This window comes from Mesoplodon mirus (assembly GCF_964341445.2).
Source record: "Mesoplodon mirus genome assembly, contig: SUPER_3_unloc_5, whole genome shotgun sequence".
Taxonomy (NCBI): Eukaryota; Metazoa; Chordata; class Mammalia; order Artiodactyla; family Ziphiidae; genus Mesoplodon; species Mesoplodon mirus.
The window spans coordinates 629,657-649,254 of record NW_028295690.1 but is presented as its reverse complement, the minus strand read 5'-3'; the positions used below and the strand labels follow the sequence as shown (position 1 = coordinate 649,254).

At 40.3% G+C, this 19,598-nt stretch overlaps 1 protein-coding gene across 1 annotated transcript; it reads left to right on the top strand.

The window, feature by feature from the left end:
• Positions 1-8,482: 8,482 nt before the first annotated feature.
• On the top strand, positions 8,483-11,770 carry LOC309801730 (UDP-N-acetylglucosamine--peptide N-acetylglucosaminyltransferase 110 kDa subunit-like; the record flags this gene model as incomplete). The annotated part of the gene is given in 2 exon segments (XM_082646780.1): positions 8,483-8,950; positions 8,954-11,770. Coding segments are annotated over 2 exon segments (3,138 nt in total). The 3' UTR covers positions 11,624-11,770.
• Positions 11,771-19,598: the final 7,828 nt, after the last annotated feature.

Genomic DNA, 19,598 nt, shown 5'->3' with positions numbered 1-19,598 from the left:
AGCCCTGAACTCAATGCAGGTCAGCTAAATGTTGAAGGAGTGATCCAGCAATCTGCACAATGGGCAGAGGTGTGTGGTTTTGGGTGTGCATGTGGATGTGCTTGTGTGTATTTATTTTTGTTTGTTTTAGTTGCAGGAATTCAAGGAAATCTCTGTCAAAACATTAGCTAAACATGAACTAAAGGAACAGAGACTTCAGTGCGTACATACGATAAGGAAAATAGTCATTGCAAAAATAGTTTGGAAAGGTCCCTAAACAAACAGACTACTACAGCCTCCAACAATCAAAAGCCCAGGAAACCCTGGGAAAGTGGGAGAATCTGATTTCCATAGATACCACATTATACTATTTGAAAGACAAATTTTCAACCAAAAAAATCACAAGGTATACAAAGACATGGAAAAGTATGGTCCATTTAAGAAAACAAATTAATTGATGAAACCATCCCTAAGGAAGCCCAGACATTTCTCCACTGCATATCTGGCCTCCTTTGTCATAGATTCATTGACCATAAGTGCATGGGTTTCTTTCTGGGCTCTCTATTCTGTTCCAGTGATCGATGTTTTTGTGCCAGTACCATACTGTTTTGATTACTGTAGATTTGTAGCACAGTCTGAAGCCAGGGAGCGTGATTCCTCCAGTTGTGTTCTTCTTTCTCAAGACTGTTTTAACTATTCAGGATCTTTTGTGTTTCCATACAAACTTTAAAATTATTTGTTCTAGGTCTGTGGAAAATGCCCTTGGTATGTTGATACAGACTGCATTGAATCCGTTGATTTCCTTGGGTATGATGGTCACTTTAACAATATTAATTCTTCCAATCCGTGACCATGGTATATCTTTCCAGCTGTTTGTGTCATCTTTAATTTCTTGTATCAGTGTCATATAGTTCCCTGGGTACAGGTCTTTTACCTCCTTAGGCAGATTTATTCTTCTGTATTTTATTCTTTTTTACGTGATTATAAATGGGATTGTTTCCTTAATTTCTCTTTCTGATAGTTCATTGTTAGTGTATAGAAATACAGTAGATTTCTAGATATAAATTTTGTATCCTGCAAATTTACCAAGTTCATTTTTGAGCTCTAATAATTTTTGGATGGTGTCTTTCAGATTTCCTATGTATCATGCCATCTGCAAACAGTGACAGTTTTACTTTTTCCTTTCCATTTTGGAGTCCTTTTATTTATTGACTTTTCTTGTCTGATTGCTGTGGCTAGGACTTCCAAAAGTACCTTCAATAAGAGTGGTGAGAGTGGGCATCCTTGTCCTGTTCCTGATCTTAGGGGAAATGCTTTCAGCTTTTCACCATTGAGTATGTTAGCTATGAGCTTGTCGTATATGGCCTTTATTATGTTGAGGTATGTTCCCTCTGTGCCCACTTTCTGGAGAGTGTTTACCATGAATGGATATTGAATTTTTTTCAAAAGCTTTTTCTTCATCTATTGAGATGATCATATGGTTTTTAGTCTTCAATTTGTTACTGTGATGATAAGAGACCTAAGAGAGCTACAGAGGCTAAGTGACCTTTCCTTCCCTGAATGGGTAGGTATCCTTGTTCTGCCTTCTAATTGAGTTAGTATCTGCGTAAAGAACTGCCAGGTGTCATTTAGTTCACAATACACTGTTGTGGCAATATTGAAATGAATTTGCCTAAATCATTTGGCTTTTCTAAATTAAAATAAATGAATATACTGAATGCATACTTCAACTTAAGGAAATGTTCTTAAAAATATATTGATGTAGGCACTTCAGCGGAGAATTGAAAACAAAACAAATAATTCAGGTAAAATTAAAGTACACTCAGTTGTATCCAGTTTCCTCTTGTAAATCTCTCTTTTTCATTTGAGTGGACAGTCACTGGAGAATATCTGACTTGGGGCTAAGGAAATCTAAGCCTTCTTGGCCACACTGTATTCCCTTATGTCGTTTAATAAAGACACCAGTTGGGTTGCTGAAAACATAGTGGGAAAAATCAATGCCTCACATCCAAAGGGCAGCTCTTGAAAATATGTGGATTGTCGTAGTCATTTTGCTCTTCTGGCCTCAGAAGTTCTAATCTTAACCTTAGCCCCTCATGCAGAGAGACTTTTGAAACCAATTCGCACATTACTCATTATGTGACTGTTGAATAAGAGAAACCCAGCTCTTTTCCTGTGCTTTCAAGCAGTTATCTTCTTCAAAACTTTGTTTGGATTGTTATACCTTAATCTTGCCTGGCAAGGGACTTATGGGAAAGTTGTTATTGTTTGAAAGTTTGGTGCCAGTATCTGCAAAGGAAGAAGAAAGTAAAGAAGGAAAGGTGTGTTTATCAAACATCCCAATAGTGAAGGTGTGTGAAAGCAACTTTTGAAGAAGTGAATCTGTCAGAGTTTAGCCGTATTATTACATTTTATTTTATTCATTGAACATAAATTTATTCATTGAACATAAATAATTATCAGTGAATCCTTTCTAGATTTTCTAGTTTCCCAAAGTTCCCTGTATTCACATTCTAAGGTGAAAAATGGTATTTTAAGTCACTGCTCTCCACCTTATATTATTTATAATCACTCCTCATGACCTCTTCCTTCAAAGAAACGTGATCCTGAGAAGTGTCCTTTGTTTGTCTTTGTGGAATAAGTGATGGGGATGCATCCTGGAGACCTGTGAGATGTTTAAATTGTGGCCTAATGAAACTAGGATGGAGAGTTCTGGAAAGATCTGGAAAGATGGCTGGTAGAGTGTGGCCAGATGTGGGAGAAGAGACACGTACAGAGAGAGGGAGAGGAAATTTTCAGAGGGAGAAAATTAAACAAATAATTCAATAAGTTTTGTTGTGTGGTGTGGGATGCAAGCCTTTCTCTCCCCCTTTCCTTCACAATCTCTTTGTTAAAGACTGTGTTTTTCATTAGTTTTACTAAGATAGGATTTGCCGTTCTCTTTGGATACTGAGAATGGACCCATGGAAACAGTTACATTTGGGTTATCTCTGACTATCTTCAATGAAGAACATAAATATTGGCCACACTATCTATGCACATGCTATCACCATGCCTTTTTTGTTCTCTGTTCATATATCTAAGTCCTCTTCTTTGAGGTCAATCTCAAACCTCACCTGAAATGTACATTTATTGATAGATTCAACCCATAATGAACTGTCCCTTCTTTGTGCTCCTTAGGCTCTGATTATTTATAAAAACTCATTTTTGAACTTAGACACTGTCCAATATGATATATTAGTTATTTCATCAGCATATGTTATATCCTCAACACAGTTATAAGCTTTTGTGGGGCTGGGATCATACATTCTGTAATTTTTCTCAGTACTTACACTTACTTTGATAGAAAGCACATTCATTCATCTAAACATCATTTATTGAGTGTTAATTAAATGTCTCAACTCAGTCAATATTGTTTGAATGAATGCATGCATGAATGAGGGAGTATGCAATAGGTAGCCTAATGTACCACCCGATGTGAAAAAACCAAAAACATAAACACAAAAGCAAGCCGAAAAGTGGCCCAGGACTTTCTGTAAAATATCCTGCTTTTGTTGGATGAGGCCATGAAAATCAAAATGCTCCTGAAAGGTCTTAAGAGCTGACCAAGAATAGTAAACAATTGAAATTCTCTCAGGCTTATTCAACCCTATCACTGGACACATTTATACCTCTCAGGAATGTTATTAAAAGAAGAGATTAATAAAGCTTTTATAGATGAGTTGATAAATCTCTAAATATTTAAATCTTCATTTCCTCCTAGGTTTCTCTAGTTTGGGTTTCCAAAAGATTTCAAGAAACCACAAGATAATTAAAAAATTAGACATTATCTTTCTTACCTTCATGTTTTTTGATGGTAAACACATTTTATTTTCTCCATAGTGCTGCCCAATTTCCACCAGTACAGTTCTTAAGTGAATTTTGCCCTGGATGGTGGGATATATAAGATGTAAATGAATTGTTTGTATATGTTTTAGAATTCTTCAAAAGGGCCTGGCCATGGAAATGCATTGAATCTTACTTAAATAAGTAAAGTAACTTCCTCAGAATTATTATTTTGTTCTGGTTAGGATACTCTCTGCCCTGGTTTGTTAAAATTTCCCTCTAGAGTGGTTTTAATTTTGTTTCTGATAGGGTCCTAGGATTTATTGCCACACCCATCCTGCATCTGGTTTTCTTTGAATTACTCTCCTTGCAGTTTCTGATTCATACAGGGCCTTACAGGTTAGTGACAACCTGGCCATCACAACTCTGGGAAGGACAGGCCTACTTTTCAGAGGTGTTGATGTTTTCTGTACCTGAAGGTTTTCAAGAGATATCAATCTTCCTCACCACCTCCCTTGGCCCTCTTAATGGACTAAGCAGTTCCTCATGAAAGTTCTGTAGGATATCTGTACTAACTTCTCCATATTGTTCCATCCTGAGTCTAAATTCCTGGCCTCAAGGTAATGTTAGACTTCTAGCTCCAGCCCCTATGTACATAAGGCCTATACTAAGGAACGGAACCCATACACATCAGTCTGCTCTTATCTCTCTGGATTTAATTTCTCTGTTACTTTCTGAAACATGCAGGTGTTCCTTTCTTTCTTTTAATCTCAGCTATGTGCTTTTAACATTTTCAAAACTGACCCAGAATTTACAGGTGTCTCCAGTAAGAGTACATTAAATTGAGCTTAGTCTGCTCTTCTACTGGCATATTTGAGATCCAAATAATTTGCTACTTAACTGGATTCAGTTACCTGTATATTTCAGGCACCTAAAACTCACCATGTTCCAAATTTCCCCCTTTATAGTTAGTAATTTTCTTGGGAATCTGGATAACATTAGATGGAATAAAGTTAGTGAGTGGCCCAGGATTGCCTGAAATTTTGTTTGTCAGAGTGGCCAGGGAAAGTTCAGCAAAGAAGAAAACCCAATGAAAAACAGAATCACATTATTATGGCTGAGACAAGATTCCATGCAGAACTCTCTGTAGAGCTGGGTTGGGTCATAACTTATGCCAGAGCTCTAGGTGGGGTTGACACCATCTCATGCCAAGCTCTCAGTTCTGGGCTAACGTCATCTCTGGTCCACTCTATGGAGTGGAAACTTTGGAGGAATGGCCAATGTGTTCCGCAGTGTAGGAAGAGGGAAATTGTGAACGTTCCTTTCTAAATTGTGGAGGAACTAACCACTGTAAATGTGCCTTGATCTATGGTGTTTAATTTGACCAGTCAGATCAATGACTTTCCCCTTGAATGAAATGCTGCTACGTATATGAACAGAAAAACAAAACTGGTATAAGGAATAGATAGCTAGTGGGAAGCAGCCGCATAGCCCAGGAAGATCAGCTCTGTGCTTTGTGACCACCTAGAGGGGTGACATAGGGAGGGTGGGAGGGAGGGAGATGCAAGAGGGAAGAGATATGGGGACATATGTATATGTATAACTGATTTACTTTGTTTTAAAGCGGAAACTAACACACCATTGTAAAGCAATTATACTCCAATAAAGATGTTTAAAAAAAAACTAGTGTAAGGAGATGGAGAGACTGGGAGTCTTATTTTCCCAGCAATTAACTTTTCCTCGACCATGACCTTCCCTTTGAGTCTCCTAGACCTTGGGGATGATCGCAACCCCTTGGGTTGGGTGATGGCAACCCCATCTTCACTAGAACCTCTATAGTTAACTTTGATTTTTCCCACTCCGTCTATCCATCCCATGTATGCAGTCAGACATTGGATCTTGGACTTTTACTGACAAAATATCCTTGAATATAACCATTTCTTTTCACTGCCACTGCTACTGCTTTTGTCACTGCCTTAACTAGGGCTTTATCTTTAAGTTCTTTATATAAATATATAAATATCTATATATAAATAAAATATACAAATAAATAAAATGTAATATTAATTCTGATGATTTTAAAGTCTTTTCTTGATAAAGACTTTTCCTGATAAATATACACTATATCTTATATAAATATTTGTGTATTATCTGTTCTTTTCTTAGAATTTTAGTCATATGATTCTATGTCTTTGTATGTCTAGAACTTTTTGATTGAATGCTGACTATTTTATTTGGCTTTTTAAATTTTTCTCAGTGGAATGTTGTTTTGCTTCAAAATATTTTACTCTACCTGGAAGTAGCAAATCTTCAAAATACAATTTTTTAAATGCTTTCAAATATCAATACTATAGGTGTCACAAAATCTAGAAAAATGATATTTGAAAATTAACTACTGCCAGATGTGTCTCTATAAAACTTTTTCCCCACTCTTGTAGCTATATATTCTTTAACTGCCTCCTCATATGACAGTTTATGTGTTTTAGAAATAAAATTTTAAGAAATAAACTTTGTAGTTTATAGACATAGATTTCTTTTCACATGGTTGATTAGAGTTTGCTTTTAGTTATTAATAGTTTAGAAAAGTTTATTTCAGCGTCACAATTTATTATTGATAATGTCGCATTAATGTTCATTGTTAACTTTGAGAAAACCTCTATGGATTACTTCCTCATAAATATTTACTATTATAAATGCATTACTGATTTCAGTACTGCTATAGGTTTGTGCATTACAGGAATTCTGATAAAATACTCACTCACACCATTCCATTACACACATTATTGATGGGGTATGTTCTTTTATTTATTTATTTATTTATTTACTTTTGAGTCTGTTGTGTCTTCGTTGCTGTGAGCAGGCTTTCTCTAGTTGCAGCGACCGGGGGATACTCTTTGTTGCGGTATGCAGGCTTCTTATTGCGGTGGCTTCTCTTGTTGCAAAGCTCAGGCTCTAGGCACACAAGTTTCAGTAGTTGTGGCTCACAGGCTCAGTCGTTGTGGCTCACGGGCTCTAGAGCAAAGGCTCCATAGTCGTGGCACACGGTCTTAGTTGCTCCACAGCATGTGGGATCTTCCCGGACCAGGGCTGGAACCCGTGTCCCCTGCATTGGCAGGTGGCTTCCTAACCACTGTGCCATCAGGGAAGCCCCTGGAGTATACTGTTTTTTTTTTTTTGCAGTATGCTGGCCTCTCACTGTTGTGGCCTCTCCCCGTTGTGGGGCACAGGCTCCGGACATGCAGGCTCAGTGGCCATGGCTCACGGGCCTAGCCACTATGCGGCATTTGGGATCTTCCCGGACTGGGGCACGAACCCGTGTCCCCTGCATCGGCAGGCAGACTCTCAACCACTGCACCACCAGGGAAGCCCTGGAGTATATTCTTGACAGAAGGAAATTTCCGTTTTGACTAAGCATTGAAGAAAACTGAATCTTTGACTTATCTTTCACATGCCTGATGATTGAAATAATTTTCCACAGAATAACTTCTGGTTTTATACTTTTCAGTTCTTTTTTTCTTCTTCAAACGCACATGCTTTGAGAGCTGTGAAGTGCAAGACATGGCTATATTGTAAGGTGGTTTTTGTCCTTACGCTTTGTGTCTTGTGCTAGTTATGTCAGTAGAGTAGTCAGTAAGAGTACTGGAAGTTATTCCTGGAATGGGATATTATATAGTCAATTACATATGGTGGTGTCTGAAAATCACATAATAGCCTCACTTAAAACATCTCCTTAGTCAGATTTCAAGAAAGCCTGTGACCAATCCAATATGATCCAACATAGCAGAATATGATAGAAGGAAAATTGACAAAGAAATAGACGCTGGACTTACCTGATGGAAATTAAAATATCTCACTTTGACAATTTTGCAAAAACCTATAATTGCATGAACTAATTTCTAGGGTTCTTCGTAGGACCTAAAAAGGAACCCATAGAGTTGTGGAACAACAATAGAAGCTACTGTGATGAGAAGCCCGGGCACCACAACAAGGAGTAGCCCCCGCTCGCCGCAACTAGAGAAAGCCTGCATGCAGCACTGAAGACCCAACACAGCCAAGATAAAAATAAATAAATAAAAATAAATAAATTTATCTTTTAAAAAGTAATACTCAGGTTTGAGGCATGAGAAATTTGATGAGGAGAAATTAGCTAATGTTTGCAGAACTTTTAAAATATCAAACTCAGTCTCTAAGATTTTAGCATTCTATACAACATCGGTTACTTATTAGTGGTTTGGGAAGGCCAATTTAAAATTTTCTCATCTTACTGTATTGAAATTCACGGCCCTAATGTTTCCCACGTTGACTATATGAATGATGAAGAAAAGTCAATCATGTATTTCATTTCCAACTGGACAGAAAACAATATTTTAAAAAGTGTTTGGTCTACTGACTTTTGATTTCTCCTAAGGCAAATGGATAGGTAATTTTTATTCCCTGATTAGGAGAAAAATGGTGGAAGAGGGCAGGGTTAAGAATTAAGATTTCAAGAGCATGAGAGGTAGATGGCCAACCATAGTTCCTAAGGTTCGGTGCCTGTAACTGTTGCCACCACTTAAGCATGCCAAAGCAGTGGTATGGCTGCTGCGCTCGTGTTTGCTACCACTAGAAACATTCTTGCCAGTAGTGGCGGCAGCGGGACTCAATTACCCCCTTTTTTCACTCTCTCCAGAAGCTCCAGATGGCGTCTTCCGTGGGCAACGTGGCCGACAGCACAGAACCAACAAAACGTATGCTTTCCTTCCAAGAGTTAGCTGAGCTGGCACATCGAGAATATCAGGCAGGAGATTTTGAGACAGCTGAGAGACACTGCATGCAGCTCTGGAGACAAGAGCCAGGCAATACTGGTGTACTTTTATTACTTTCATCTATACACTTCCAGTGTCGAAGGCTGGACAGATCTGCCCACTTTAGTACTCTGGCAATTAAACAGAACCCTCTTCTGGCAGAAGCCTATTCGAATTTGGGGAATGTGTACAAGGAAAGAGGGCAGTTGCAGGAAGCAACTGAGCATTACCGGCATGCATTGCGTCTCAAACCAGATTTCATCGATGGTTATATTAACCTGGCAGCCGCTTTGGTATCAGCAGGCGACATGGAAGGGGCAGTACAAGCTTACGTCTCTGCTCTTCAATACAATCCTTCTTTGTAATGTGTTCTCAGTGACCTGGGGAACCTGCTCAAAGCCCTGGGTGGCTTAGAAGAAGCCAAGGCATGTTATTTGAAAGCAATTGAGATGCAACCGAACTTTGCAGTAGCTTGGAGTAATCTTGGCTGTGTTTTCAATGCACAAGGGGAGATTTGGCTTGCAATTCATCACTTTGAAAAGGCTGTCACCCTTGACCCCAATTTTCTGGATGCTTATATCAAGTTAGGAAATGTCTTCAATGAGGCACGGATTTTTGACAGAGCTGTGGCAGCTTACCTTCGTGCCCTAAGCTTGAGTCCAAATCATGCAGTGGTACATGGCAACCTGGCTTGTGTATACTATGAGCAAGGCCTGATGGATCTGGCAATAGACACCTACAGGCGAGCTATTGAATTGCAACCACATTTCCCTGATGCTTACTGCAACCTAGCCAACGCTCTCAAAGAGAAGGGCAGTGTTGCTGAAGCAGAAGATTGTTATCATACAGCTCTCCGGCTGTGTCCCACCCATGCAGACTCTCTGAATAACCTAGCCAATATCAAAGGAGAACAGGGAAACAGTGAAGAGGCAGTTCGCTTGTATCGTAAAGCATTAGAGCTCTGCCCAGACTTTGCTGATGCCCATTCAAATTTAGCAAGTGTATTGAAGCAGCAGGGAAAACTGCACGAAGCTCTGATGCATTATAAGGAGGCTATTCGAATCAGTCCTACCTTTGCTGATGCGTACTGTAATATGGGAAACACTCTATGGGAGATGCAGGATGTTCAGGGAGCCTTGCAGTGTTATACTCGTGCCGTGCAGATCAACCCTGCATTTGCGGATGCCCACAGCAATCTGGCTTCCATTCACCAGGATTCAGGGAATATTCCAGAAGCAATTGCTTCTTATCGCACTGTTCTGAAGCTTCAACCTGATTTTCCTGACGCTTATTGTAATTTGGCTCATTGCCTGCAGGTTGTCTGTGATTGGACAGACTATGATGAGCGAATGAAGAAGTTGGTCACCATTGTGGCTGACCAGTTGGAGAAGAATAGGTTGCCTTCTGTGCAGCCTCATCATAGTATGCTCTATCCTCTTCCTCATGGCTTCAGGAAGGCTATTGCTGAGAGGCATGGGAACCTCTGCTTGGCTAATATAAGTGTCCTTCATAAACCACCGTATGAACATCCAAAAGACTTGAAGCTCAGTGATGGTCGACTGCGTGTAGGATACGTGAGTTCTGACTTTGGGAACCATCCTACTTCTCACCTTATGCAGTCTATTCCAGGCATGCACAATCCTGATAAATTTGAGATATTCTTTTATGCCCTGAGCCCACATGATGGCACAAACTTCCTAGTTAAGGTGATGGCAGAAGCCTATCATTTCACTGATCTTTCTCAGATTCCATGCAATGGGAAAGCAGCTGATCACATCCATCAAGATGGTATACACATCCTTGTAAATATGAATGGTTATACCAGGGGTGTTCGAAATGAACTCTTTGCTCTCAGGCCAGCTCCTATTCAGGCAATGTGGCTGGGGTACCCTGGGACTAGTGGCGTGCTATTCATGGATTATATCATCACTGATCAGGAAACGTCACCTGCTGAAGTTGCTGAGCAGTATTCTGAGAAACTGGCTTATATGCCCCATACGTTCTTTATTGGTGATCATGCTAATATGTTCCCTCACCTGAAGAAAAAAGCCGTCATCGATTTTAAGTCCAATGGGCACCTTTATGACAATCGGATTGTGCTGAATGGCATCGACCTCCAAGCATTTCTTGATAGTCTATCAGATGTGCAAATAGTCAAGATGAATTGTCCTGATGGAGAAGACAACGCAGACAGCAGTAATACAGCTCTTAATATGCCTGTCATTCCTATGAATACTGTTGCAGAAGCAGTTATTGAAATGATTAACAGAGGACAAATTCAGATTACAATGAATGGATTCAGTATTAGCAATGGCCTGGCAACTACCCTGATCAACAATAAGGCTGCCACTGGAGAGGAGGTTCCCCGTACCATTATTGTAACCACACGTTCTCAGTACGGGTTACCGGAAGATGCCATTGTGTACTGTAACTTTAATCAGTTATACAAAATTGACCCATCTACTTTGCAGATGTGGGCAAATATTCTGAAGCGTGTTCCCAATAGTGTACTCTGGCTGTTGCGTTTTCCAGCAGCAGGAGAAGCTAATATTCAACAGTACACACAAAATATGGGCCTTCCCCCGAACCGTATCATTTTTTCCCCTGTTGCTCCTAAAGAGGAACATGTTCGGAGAGGCCAGCTGGCTGATGTCTGCTTGGACACTCCACTCTGTAATGGCCACACCACAGGGATGGATGTCCTTTGGGCAGGGACCCCCATGGTGACTATGCCAGGAGAGACTCTTGCTTCCCGAGTTGCAGGTTCCCAGCTCACTTGTTTAGGCTGTCTTGAGCTGATTGCTAAAAATAGGCAAGAATATGAAGAGATAGCTGTGAAACTGGGAACTGATCTCGAATACCTGAAGAAAATTCGTGGCAAAGTCTGGAAGCAGAGAACATCTAGCCCTCTGTTCAACACCAAACAATACACAATGGAACGAGAGCGGCTCTACCTACAGATGTGGGAGCATTATGCAGCTGGCAACAAACCTGATCACATGATTAAGCCGGTTGAAGTCACTGAGTCGGCCTAAATAATGACTGTGTGCCCAGGAGAATTACCCCTGTAGCTGAGCCTCAACCTTCTGGGGGAAAGGGAACTACTTTTTCAATATCATGGTGCAGATGGGTGACAGACAATGATAAGAAATAGCACAGCCAGACTTGCTTCCTGCATGATCACGATAGGGAGAGACCCAAGAGATGCGAAACTGCTGTTCCACAAGGAGTCTCCATCGAATTTTGTAGCAGCCAGGTGTCTGGAAAGTCTGGAAGGTAAGTCTGGAAGGTCTGATCTCCCTTGGTCTTCCAGGGGATGGATGGTTAGTGTGGAAGGGAGATAGAGATTGCCCAGCCATTTTGTGATTATCATGGATTGATTGAGTCTTCTGAATTAATTTTTTTCTTTATATTTTGGGTATTGGAGCTTTTAAAAATGTTTGGTTTCAGGTATTTTTATTCATGTGAAGTGTATATGATTCTCTTGAGATAAGGTTTTAAGCTAAAATATTCCTTGTTTTAGTTTCTGAACTCTACCGATAAATGGGGACTTTGCTGGTGTAGTCTTTTTAAAGGTTTTATAAACCACTTGAGCGTATATCAGTCACTTTAGTGTCTGACATAACGTTTGGAACTCTCAGTGCTTTGTTGGTCTGTAGATGATGGCTTCAATTCTTTTTCTGGTCCGTTTCCTTCTTCCCTTCCCCCCACTTTAAAAATTCTCCTGTAACTTGGCTAACAAAATACCAAGTGTGATTCAAAACCTCCCAGAGTGTTTCTCTTCAACACATCATCTGGTGCCAAATGAAGATTCTTAGGAGTGCTTATTAATTATGAAGGGCAGAGTTGTGGTACTGTCACTGACGATAATAATAATGGATTTTTGGCCTAGAGTTTTGACCTATTTCACCAGTGTTTTACTGTTGACTGCCCCTCTATGCTGCTTCCAAAAGTGATAGTTTGTGATAAGATTTTTACTTTCATTTCTAAAGTTTGTTTTTTTAGGTGAGTCCTGTTCTTCCTTTTTCTTTCAGCAGAAATGAAATCCCAGGTAAGTATAAGTATTCAAATATTTGATCAGTAAGTCACAGTTATCTCCAGTACATTAAATAACTTTCATCAAAAAACATGTTATAGGTAAAAAGCTCTGAAGTACCAGCTATGTATATGATAATTATGTTTCAGGCCTTCTAGGGTATTATATATAATAACTTGTCTTCTGGTCGTGGTCTTGAAATCTTTATGGATTCAGCCTCAGTAGTAGCGAACTGCACTGCTACTTGGTTTGGAGGACAAATTAGACTTTAGCCCTCCTGGAGGTTGAGTTTTTGGTATTGAAAACCATAGGAATGAAATTATTGTATTTCAACAAAGGATCGAGGGCTTGAGGCTTAAACAAGCCAACATATGTGTGGGAAGCAGTCAGCCTTGAGAGCAGGCTACGGACATGCCAGGCATGCCGCCGCTGCTCAAAGGGACTGTCCCTACTTGTTCCCCTCCTTGTTCCATTCCATGGGAGATAAATCACCAGGGCCCAGAAAGCAGAAAGAATGTAAAATGAGACAAGCAAAGCTGTCTCCACCCTGCACGTGCAGGTTATTTTGGATGATTCTGGGCTTATGGGTTTTCTCCCAGGGAAGTTAACCTTGAGCCGAGACAGTCATTAGCTAATGTAAACCACCATCTGGCAACCTTCCATTTCCTGTCTATATAATCTGCAACCATAGCATAATAAAACTTGCCTTGCAACCATCAGTTGTCTTGGTCCTTCTGACTCCATTCGTCCATGCTACTTCAGTTCCTTACCCCGTCCCTTCTGACCCTGGGCGGTGAAATCCTCTTTCTCCGGCTGGTCTGCGACACATATGAATATGTTTTTGTCTTGCTGTCCTGCACACATGCTGTCTAGTAACAGATATTTAGTCTGCTAGTAGTGTTTTAGATTATGTCTTTCCAAAGCGCTGAGGCAGTGCACCTATTCTGTAGTTGCAGCTGATGCCTGAATGTATCCTAGCTGACAAATTATTGATTAATAAGAAATTGAATTTCTAAAGATTAGTACTGTTAACCAAAATCTGAGCAAGGAGTCTCAAATGTAATTCTTAGCCAGAATTACATGTTAATGAACCATTTAACAGTGTAAATCAAGGAACATCAGTGTAGGGATTTCTTTTCATTTATTTTTTACCTGTTTGAAATATCAGTTAAAGGTTGGCAGCTTGGTTGCAGATGAACGGTCATTTGAAGTTCACCAAACTACTTAATGTGGAATAGGATACTAGACTTCCAACGCCCTCAAGGCTGTGACCTTGCAGCCATTTTACATAGCACATCATCCTCCTATAGGGATGAACCTTTCCCTGGCCTGGAAAGTAGCCACTCCGTTGAAGTTTTGCTTATTGTAACAGGCTTTTGTTTCCAGGTTACATGTCTGTGGAAGACTTAATTCTGAATAGATATATAGATATTACTGAAAACTAATTGTTTTTCTATTATACTCTGCTTTATCAAAAAAGTAAAACATTTAAATTGTGCTACAAAAATTCAGATGCTGTCTTGCAATCTTTAAACAATAAATGAATGATTTGCCCTTAAAAATAAAGGATTAAGCAGTTAAGCTGTTGGTCCCACATCAGACAAATTATCCTTATACCTCCTGTCAATATTGTTAACAGAGACTGTTATTTTATTAATCCTTATGATCCCGTGATTCTTTCTTTCATGTTTCAGGGCACAGCAGGTGAGACAGTGAATTTGTTAAACTGGGTGGGTATATCCTTCCTTTATGCGTTCATACAATTTTATGTTCATTTACTTACTATACACATATGGCAATAGAAGCTGCTAAAGCAATCATTGCTATTCTGCAAAACAACAAAGCACAGAAGCAGATATCTTATTTCCGCGATTTCTTCCCCCAGGATTATTGTGATTAAAGATACTTTCCCACAATTTCCTGGAGAGGACGAGGGGCTACTCGCTGGAGGTTTTATAATGACTTGGAGAAAGGCTCAAATATGCCCCCATACGGGCTTCCCTGGTGGCGCAGTGGTTGAGAATCTGCCTGCCAATGCAGGGGAGATGGGTTCGAGCCCTGGTCTAGGAAGATCCCACATGCGGCGGAGCAACTGGGCCCGTGAGCCACAGCTACTGAGCCTGCGTGTCTGGAGCCTGTGCTCCGCAACAAGAGAGGCCGCGATAGTGAGAGGCCCACGCACCACGACGAAGAGTGGCCCCTGCTCTCCACAACTAGAGAAAGCCCTCGCACAGAAATGAAGACCCAACATAGCCAAAAAAAAAAAAATATGCCCCCATTATGGTAATCCACCCCAGGGTCAAACCACACAAGAATATTATGAATTTATTTTATTTTTCTATCCTTGCAAAGGTAATACTCAGCTCATTAGAATATGAAAACTATACTGTCAAATTTCAGAATTACATGGATGAAGAAAATCACCAAAGTGGCATCATATCATGTGTGTTATAGTTGTATTGACTATATTGACTATATTAACTATGTTGTGTTAACAATGTATTGTATAACTATATATTGAAAAGGCAAAATGCTGTACCTTATTTCAGAGAAAATAATTATGTTGGCAAACCCCAAATTGTACATTGTAGACGGGTCCTACGAAAGAAGATTTAATTCATAGTGGACAAGAGGTTAGCTTCTGTTTTCAGCCATGTGCTATTTCAAGAATTAAACATCATGAATAATACAGGATATAAGAAGAATAGTCTAAAGACAGAAAAGCACATTTTGATTAGGAAAGAGAATTTAAGGCTTAAGTCTTTATTTTTTTTAAGGAAAACTGCCTTATTACTATGAGATAAGAAAATTGTTTCCTTCTTTTCTTCCTTGCTTTCTTCTTCTTCTTCTTCATTTTAACCTTTTTTACTTTGGATATTTGGATATTTGGATATTTGACCTCTAAGCTGAGATGACTGGAATCGCCTCCTCTTGGCACTAAATGCTGACACACCCTGATAAGAGGGAAGCTGCAAAGTAGAAGAATTGAAGGTCCATGTGTTGATATTGGTCTCAAGCGCATTGATGTACATTTGTGTATTGGGGAAGGGGAGTGAAGCTTGAGAGTGGGCCAGTGGGGAAGGGTAAATATTTTGTGATGCTGTCTACCTATGAGCTTATAAAGTTTATAGCTGCATTAGGAGCACAAGCATTACCATTAGCACGAAAAGTAGGGCAGACCTCAGTTGCAAAAGCTTCTAGCCATACACATAGGGCAATACATAAATGATACACCTTATTGCATTCACCCATTCACCCTCCCCTGTTCATGCTAATTGGAAATTTCCATCCATTTCAGAGAAGTAACACAACTATCAATCATTTTCCCTGGCACGAATCTTCCAGGAGGAAGAAAATGAAATACACCTAGCAACAGAGCTCACGCACTAGCCCATGTGTCTTAGATTTAATATCTGATCACTAGCTGGATTGAAGCCAAGAGGTGGTTCACAAAGTTGCTGCACATTAGAATCACCTGGGGAACTCTGAGACCTCCCCGTGCCCAGGCTCCTCCCTAGACCTACTGAATCAAAATCTCTGGGGCTGGGACCCAGACACCAAAGTTTCTCTTAAAAGCTCTTTAGGGGAAGGGATATGTGAAAAGATGTACATGTAATATTGATACAGTTTGTTATAAAGCAGAAACTAATTTAAAAAAATATTTAATACTAAAAAAAAAAGCTCTTTAGGTAATTCATACGAGCAGCAAAGCTTGAGAATCAGCCCAATAACAGGAACAAATGTATTTCACACAGATAAAGTGGGGCAATACATATGTTAAAAGAACATGAACATATATATATATATATATATATATATATATATTTCTTTTTTTCTCTTTATCCTGTTTGTGTTTCAAATAGGCTTTTATTTTCCTTCTGCAAAAAGCGTTATTGTTTCCATTGGTCCAAGGGTTGGGAGAGGGCTCCAGGGCAGTTACAAAGCTTCCTAATGGCTGCAGAGCTAGGCTTCAGGCAGAAGCTCTGACGCCAGAGGGGCTCCTCAGAGGCCGCTGGACTTCAGAGACTCCTGTTTGTGCTCGAGCATGAGCCTTTCGAAAAGATACTTGCCCAGCACAGCCTGCGGACCAGCCAGCCTGCGGAGGTTGGTCAGGTGGTCGCCCATCTTCTGGATGAGTTTCACCTGCTCCTCCAGGAAGCGGCTCTCCAGGAAGTCACAGAGGTAGGAGTCTGTGGGGGCAGGACCCAGGGCGCGCAGATCCGATAATGCCTGATTCAGGTTCTTCTCCCTAAGAATGGCGGCTTCCACAGTGTCCTGTGTTTTACCCGACTCATCCTGAGAAATCTTCCGTGCATCCTGGAAGAGGGCGCGGCCACAGCACTGGTTTTGCATTTTCAAGAGACACTGGGCGCCCTCACACTTCTCCTCAGCCAGTTGGCGAAAAATGTGGCCCATACTGTCCAGAGTCCCATTGTTGCTGTCGAAATAGAAGCTCAGAGAGAGGTAAGTGTCCACAGATGCATGTTGAACAGGAGGTGGACGGCGGCCTCCACCTCGGTGGAATAATTCTGATGAACCTGGGAACTCGTGGTTGATCAGTGATAAGGAGCTAAGCTCAAAAAATGGTGTTGGCCTGTCCTGGAGGCTGAGGATAGCTGAGTGTCTGATTCCAAAGGTTGCGACAGAAAGAAAGGTTGGACGGTGTCAGGGGCTGGAGCAAGGAGTGTCCCTGGGTCTGTTCATTCCAAACACTGTTGAAGCAAAAGACAGATCTGCAGGACTGCCGAATGCACTGCCTCAAATATGCTTTGATATAAATGAACAAGAAGTCCAAGCAAGGACAAAACTTACCCTTCCTCCCACCAAAATAGCTGGTGATACTAGAATCTAGATCTGGGAAGGGATTCTTCCATTACTTTCTTAACATTCCAAGCCACTAGAGCAGTGGTTCTCAAAGTATGGTCACTTTGTAACCAAGCAGTACCCTATGGGGCCTTCCTAGGACAGACCCATCCGCCATATCCTCTATTGTAGTTTCTCTCTGAAGTACTCAGATAATAGTATCTCAGGCATATTTCTTGAGTTTTCAGTTGCTAAAAACCACCACCCAATGGAAGAAATGAACTTGATGATCATGAGCACGTAGCCCCCAGACCTTCTGGCACCTAAGGATGGATAATGTCACTTGCCTTGTGGCCTCAACATCAGCCAGTCAGATGATTGTGCAATAGCTGATCACATTCCCTGGGACGTCCCTCCCTCACCTGGCCTTTAAAAATGCTTTGCTGAAATCCTTTGGAGATTTCAGGGTTTTTGGAACACGGGCCAAACCTCTCCTTGCTTGATTCTGCAACAAACCTTTCTCTGTTCCAGACTCCAACCTTTCGGTTTGTTTGGCCTCACTGTGCTTCAGACACACGAACGTGCATTTGGTAACAACCTGACCAGCTTTACCAGCGTCCCCTGATAATGTGTCAGATATTCAAGTTTTAGGGCCCTGTCCCAGCCCTATGGAATCAGCAGCTCTAATGGGGCTCAGTGATCTCTGTTATAACTGGCCCTCCAGATGATTTTTATTCACCTTAAAGTTTGAAAATATCTGCATTGTCAGCTGCCAAAGCATCCAAGAGCAGGTGAAGGGGAGTGATGCCTGGAAAAGACAGGGAGTAGCCAAGGCAAGTACAGCAGCATTTGTCGTGGTAGTAATGGAGAATGCCTTTTCTCCACTGGTTGGCACAGACTAGTATCTGGGAGCAGTGGCAGGGTTATTTAGGATTCTTTACATTTCAGTGTAGAGTGACCTCTGTCCTGGTTTGCCAGGGACTTCCCCTGTGTGAACACTTAAAATCTCATCCTGGCAAACCCCTTAGCCCTGGATTTGAAAAACTTAGGGAATAACATGAAATTTAGGGGAAACATGATCTAGGATTTGGGCAAGTCACAAGTGCTAATTAAAGCTAAGCAAGTATGGACAACATCTAGCCTTCTTTACCCCTTTGTGGGAAGGTAAATCTGATTGTTGAAAGGAGTTATTGTTAAGAAATCTTTGTAGAAACATCCCCTTCTGCTTAGTCTGCTGGTTCTCAGTTCTGGCTAGACACTGGCATCGTCTGAGGAGATTTAAAATGATTTTATTGGTCTAGGATGACCAACCGTCAGTGTGTGGGTTTTTAAAAAGTGCTTCAAAAAAAAATAAAAAAAAATAAAAAGTGCTTCAGATGATTCTAATGTGCAGCCAAATTTAGGTGCCACTGCTTAAGCTTTTGAACCACTGCTACATATTTTCACCTCATTTCTATGAGAATATCCAACTGTAGTTAAGGGTTTTTTTTCTTTTTCCTTTTTTAACTCTCTTATTATAAGATTTACTGTCTTAAATAAGCTTGAATGTACGGAAAGTCCTTCTAGTCCATCTGGTATAGCTAGATACTTAGAATAATATCGTTAAGATATATACCATTTAAGTATTGTGACTGACGTTTTTAAAATTAACATATGCATTGAATTAGTACGATCTCTTTTGAAGTTGTCATGTTGGGGAGCTATACCTGTAATCTGCTGCCATTGCTAAATATCTGGACTCCTCTTATTAGGAAATGCTTTTAAACATCTTTAGGGATTAAAACCAAGAGTGCTGTATTATTTGTACTGGGACCACAAAAACCTCACAAAGTTTTCCCACTGTACCTTCTACACCCATCTCTAACCCTTGGTAACTTGTAATCTGTTCTCCATCTCCACAGTTTTGTTATTTTAAGAATAATATGTAAACATCATCATGAATTACTTAATCTTCGGAGGTTGGCTTTTTAAAATTTTTCCCTCGCATCATTCCCTTGAAGTTCATTTCAATTTTTGCATATATTAATAATTTGTTCCTTTTTGTTGCTTGGTAGTATTCTATCATAAGATTTTATCACAATTTGTTTCAACATTCATCCATTGAAAGACATTTGGGTAATTGTCAGTTTTTGGCTATTATAAATAAAACTTCTATGAACATTTATGTGTAA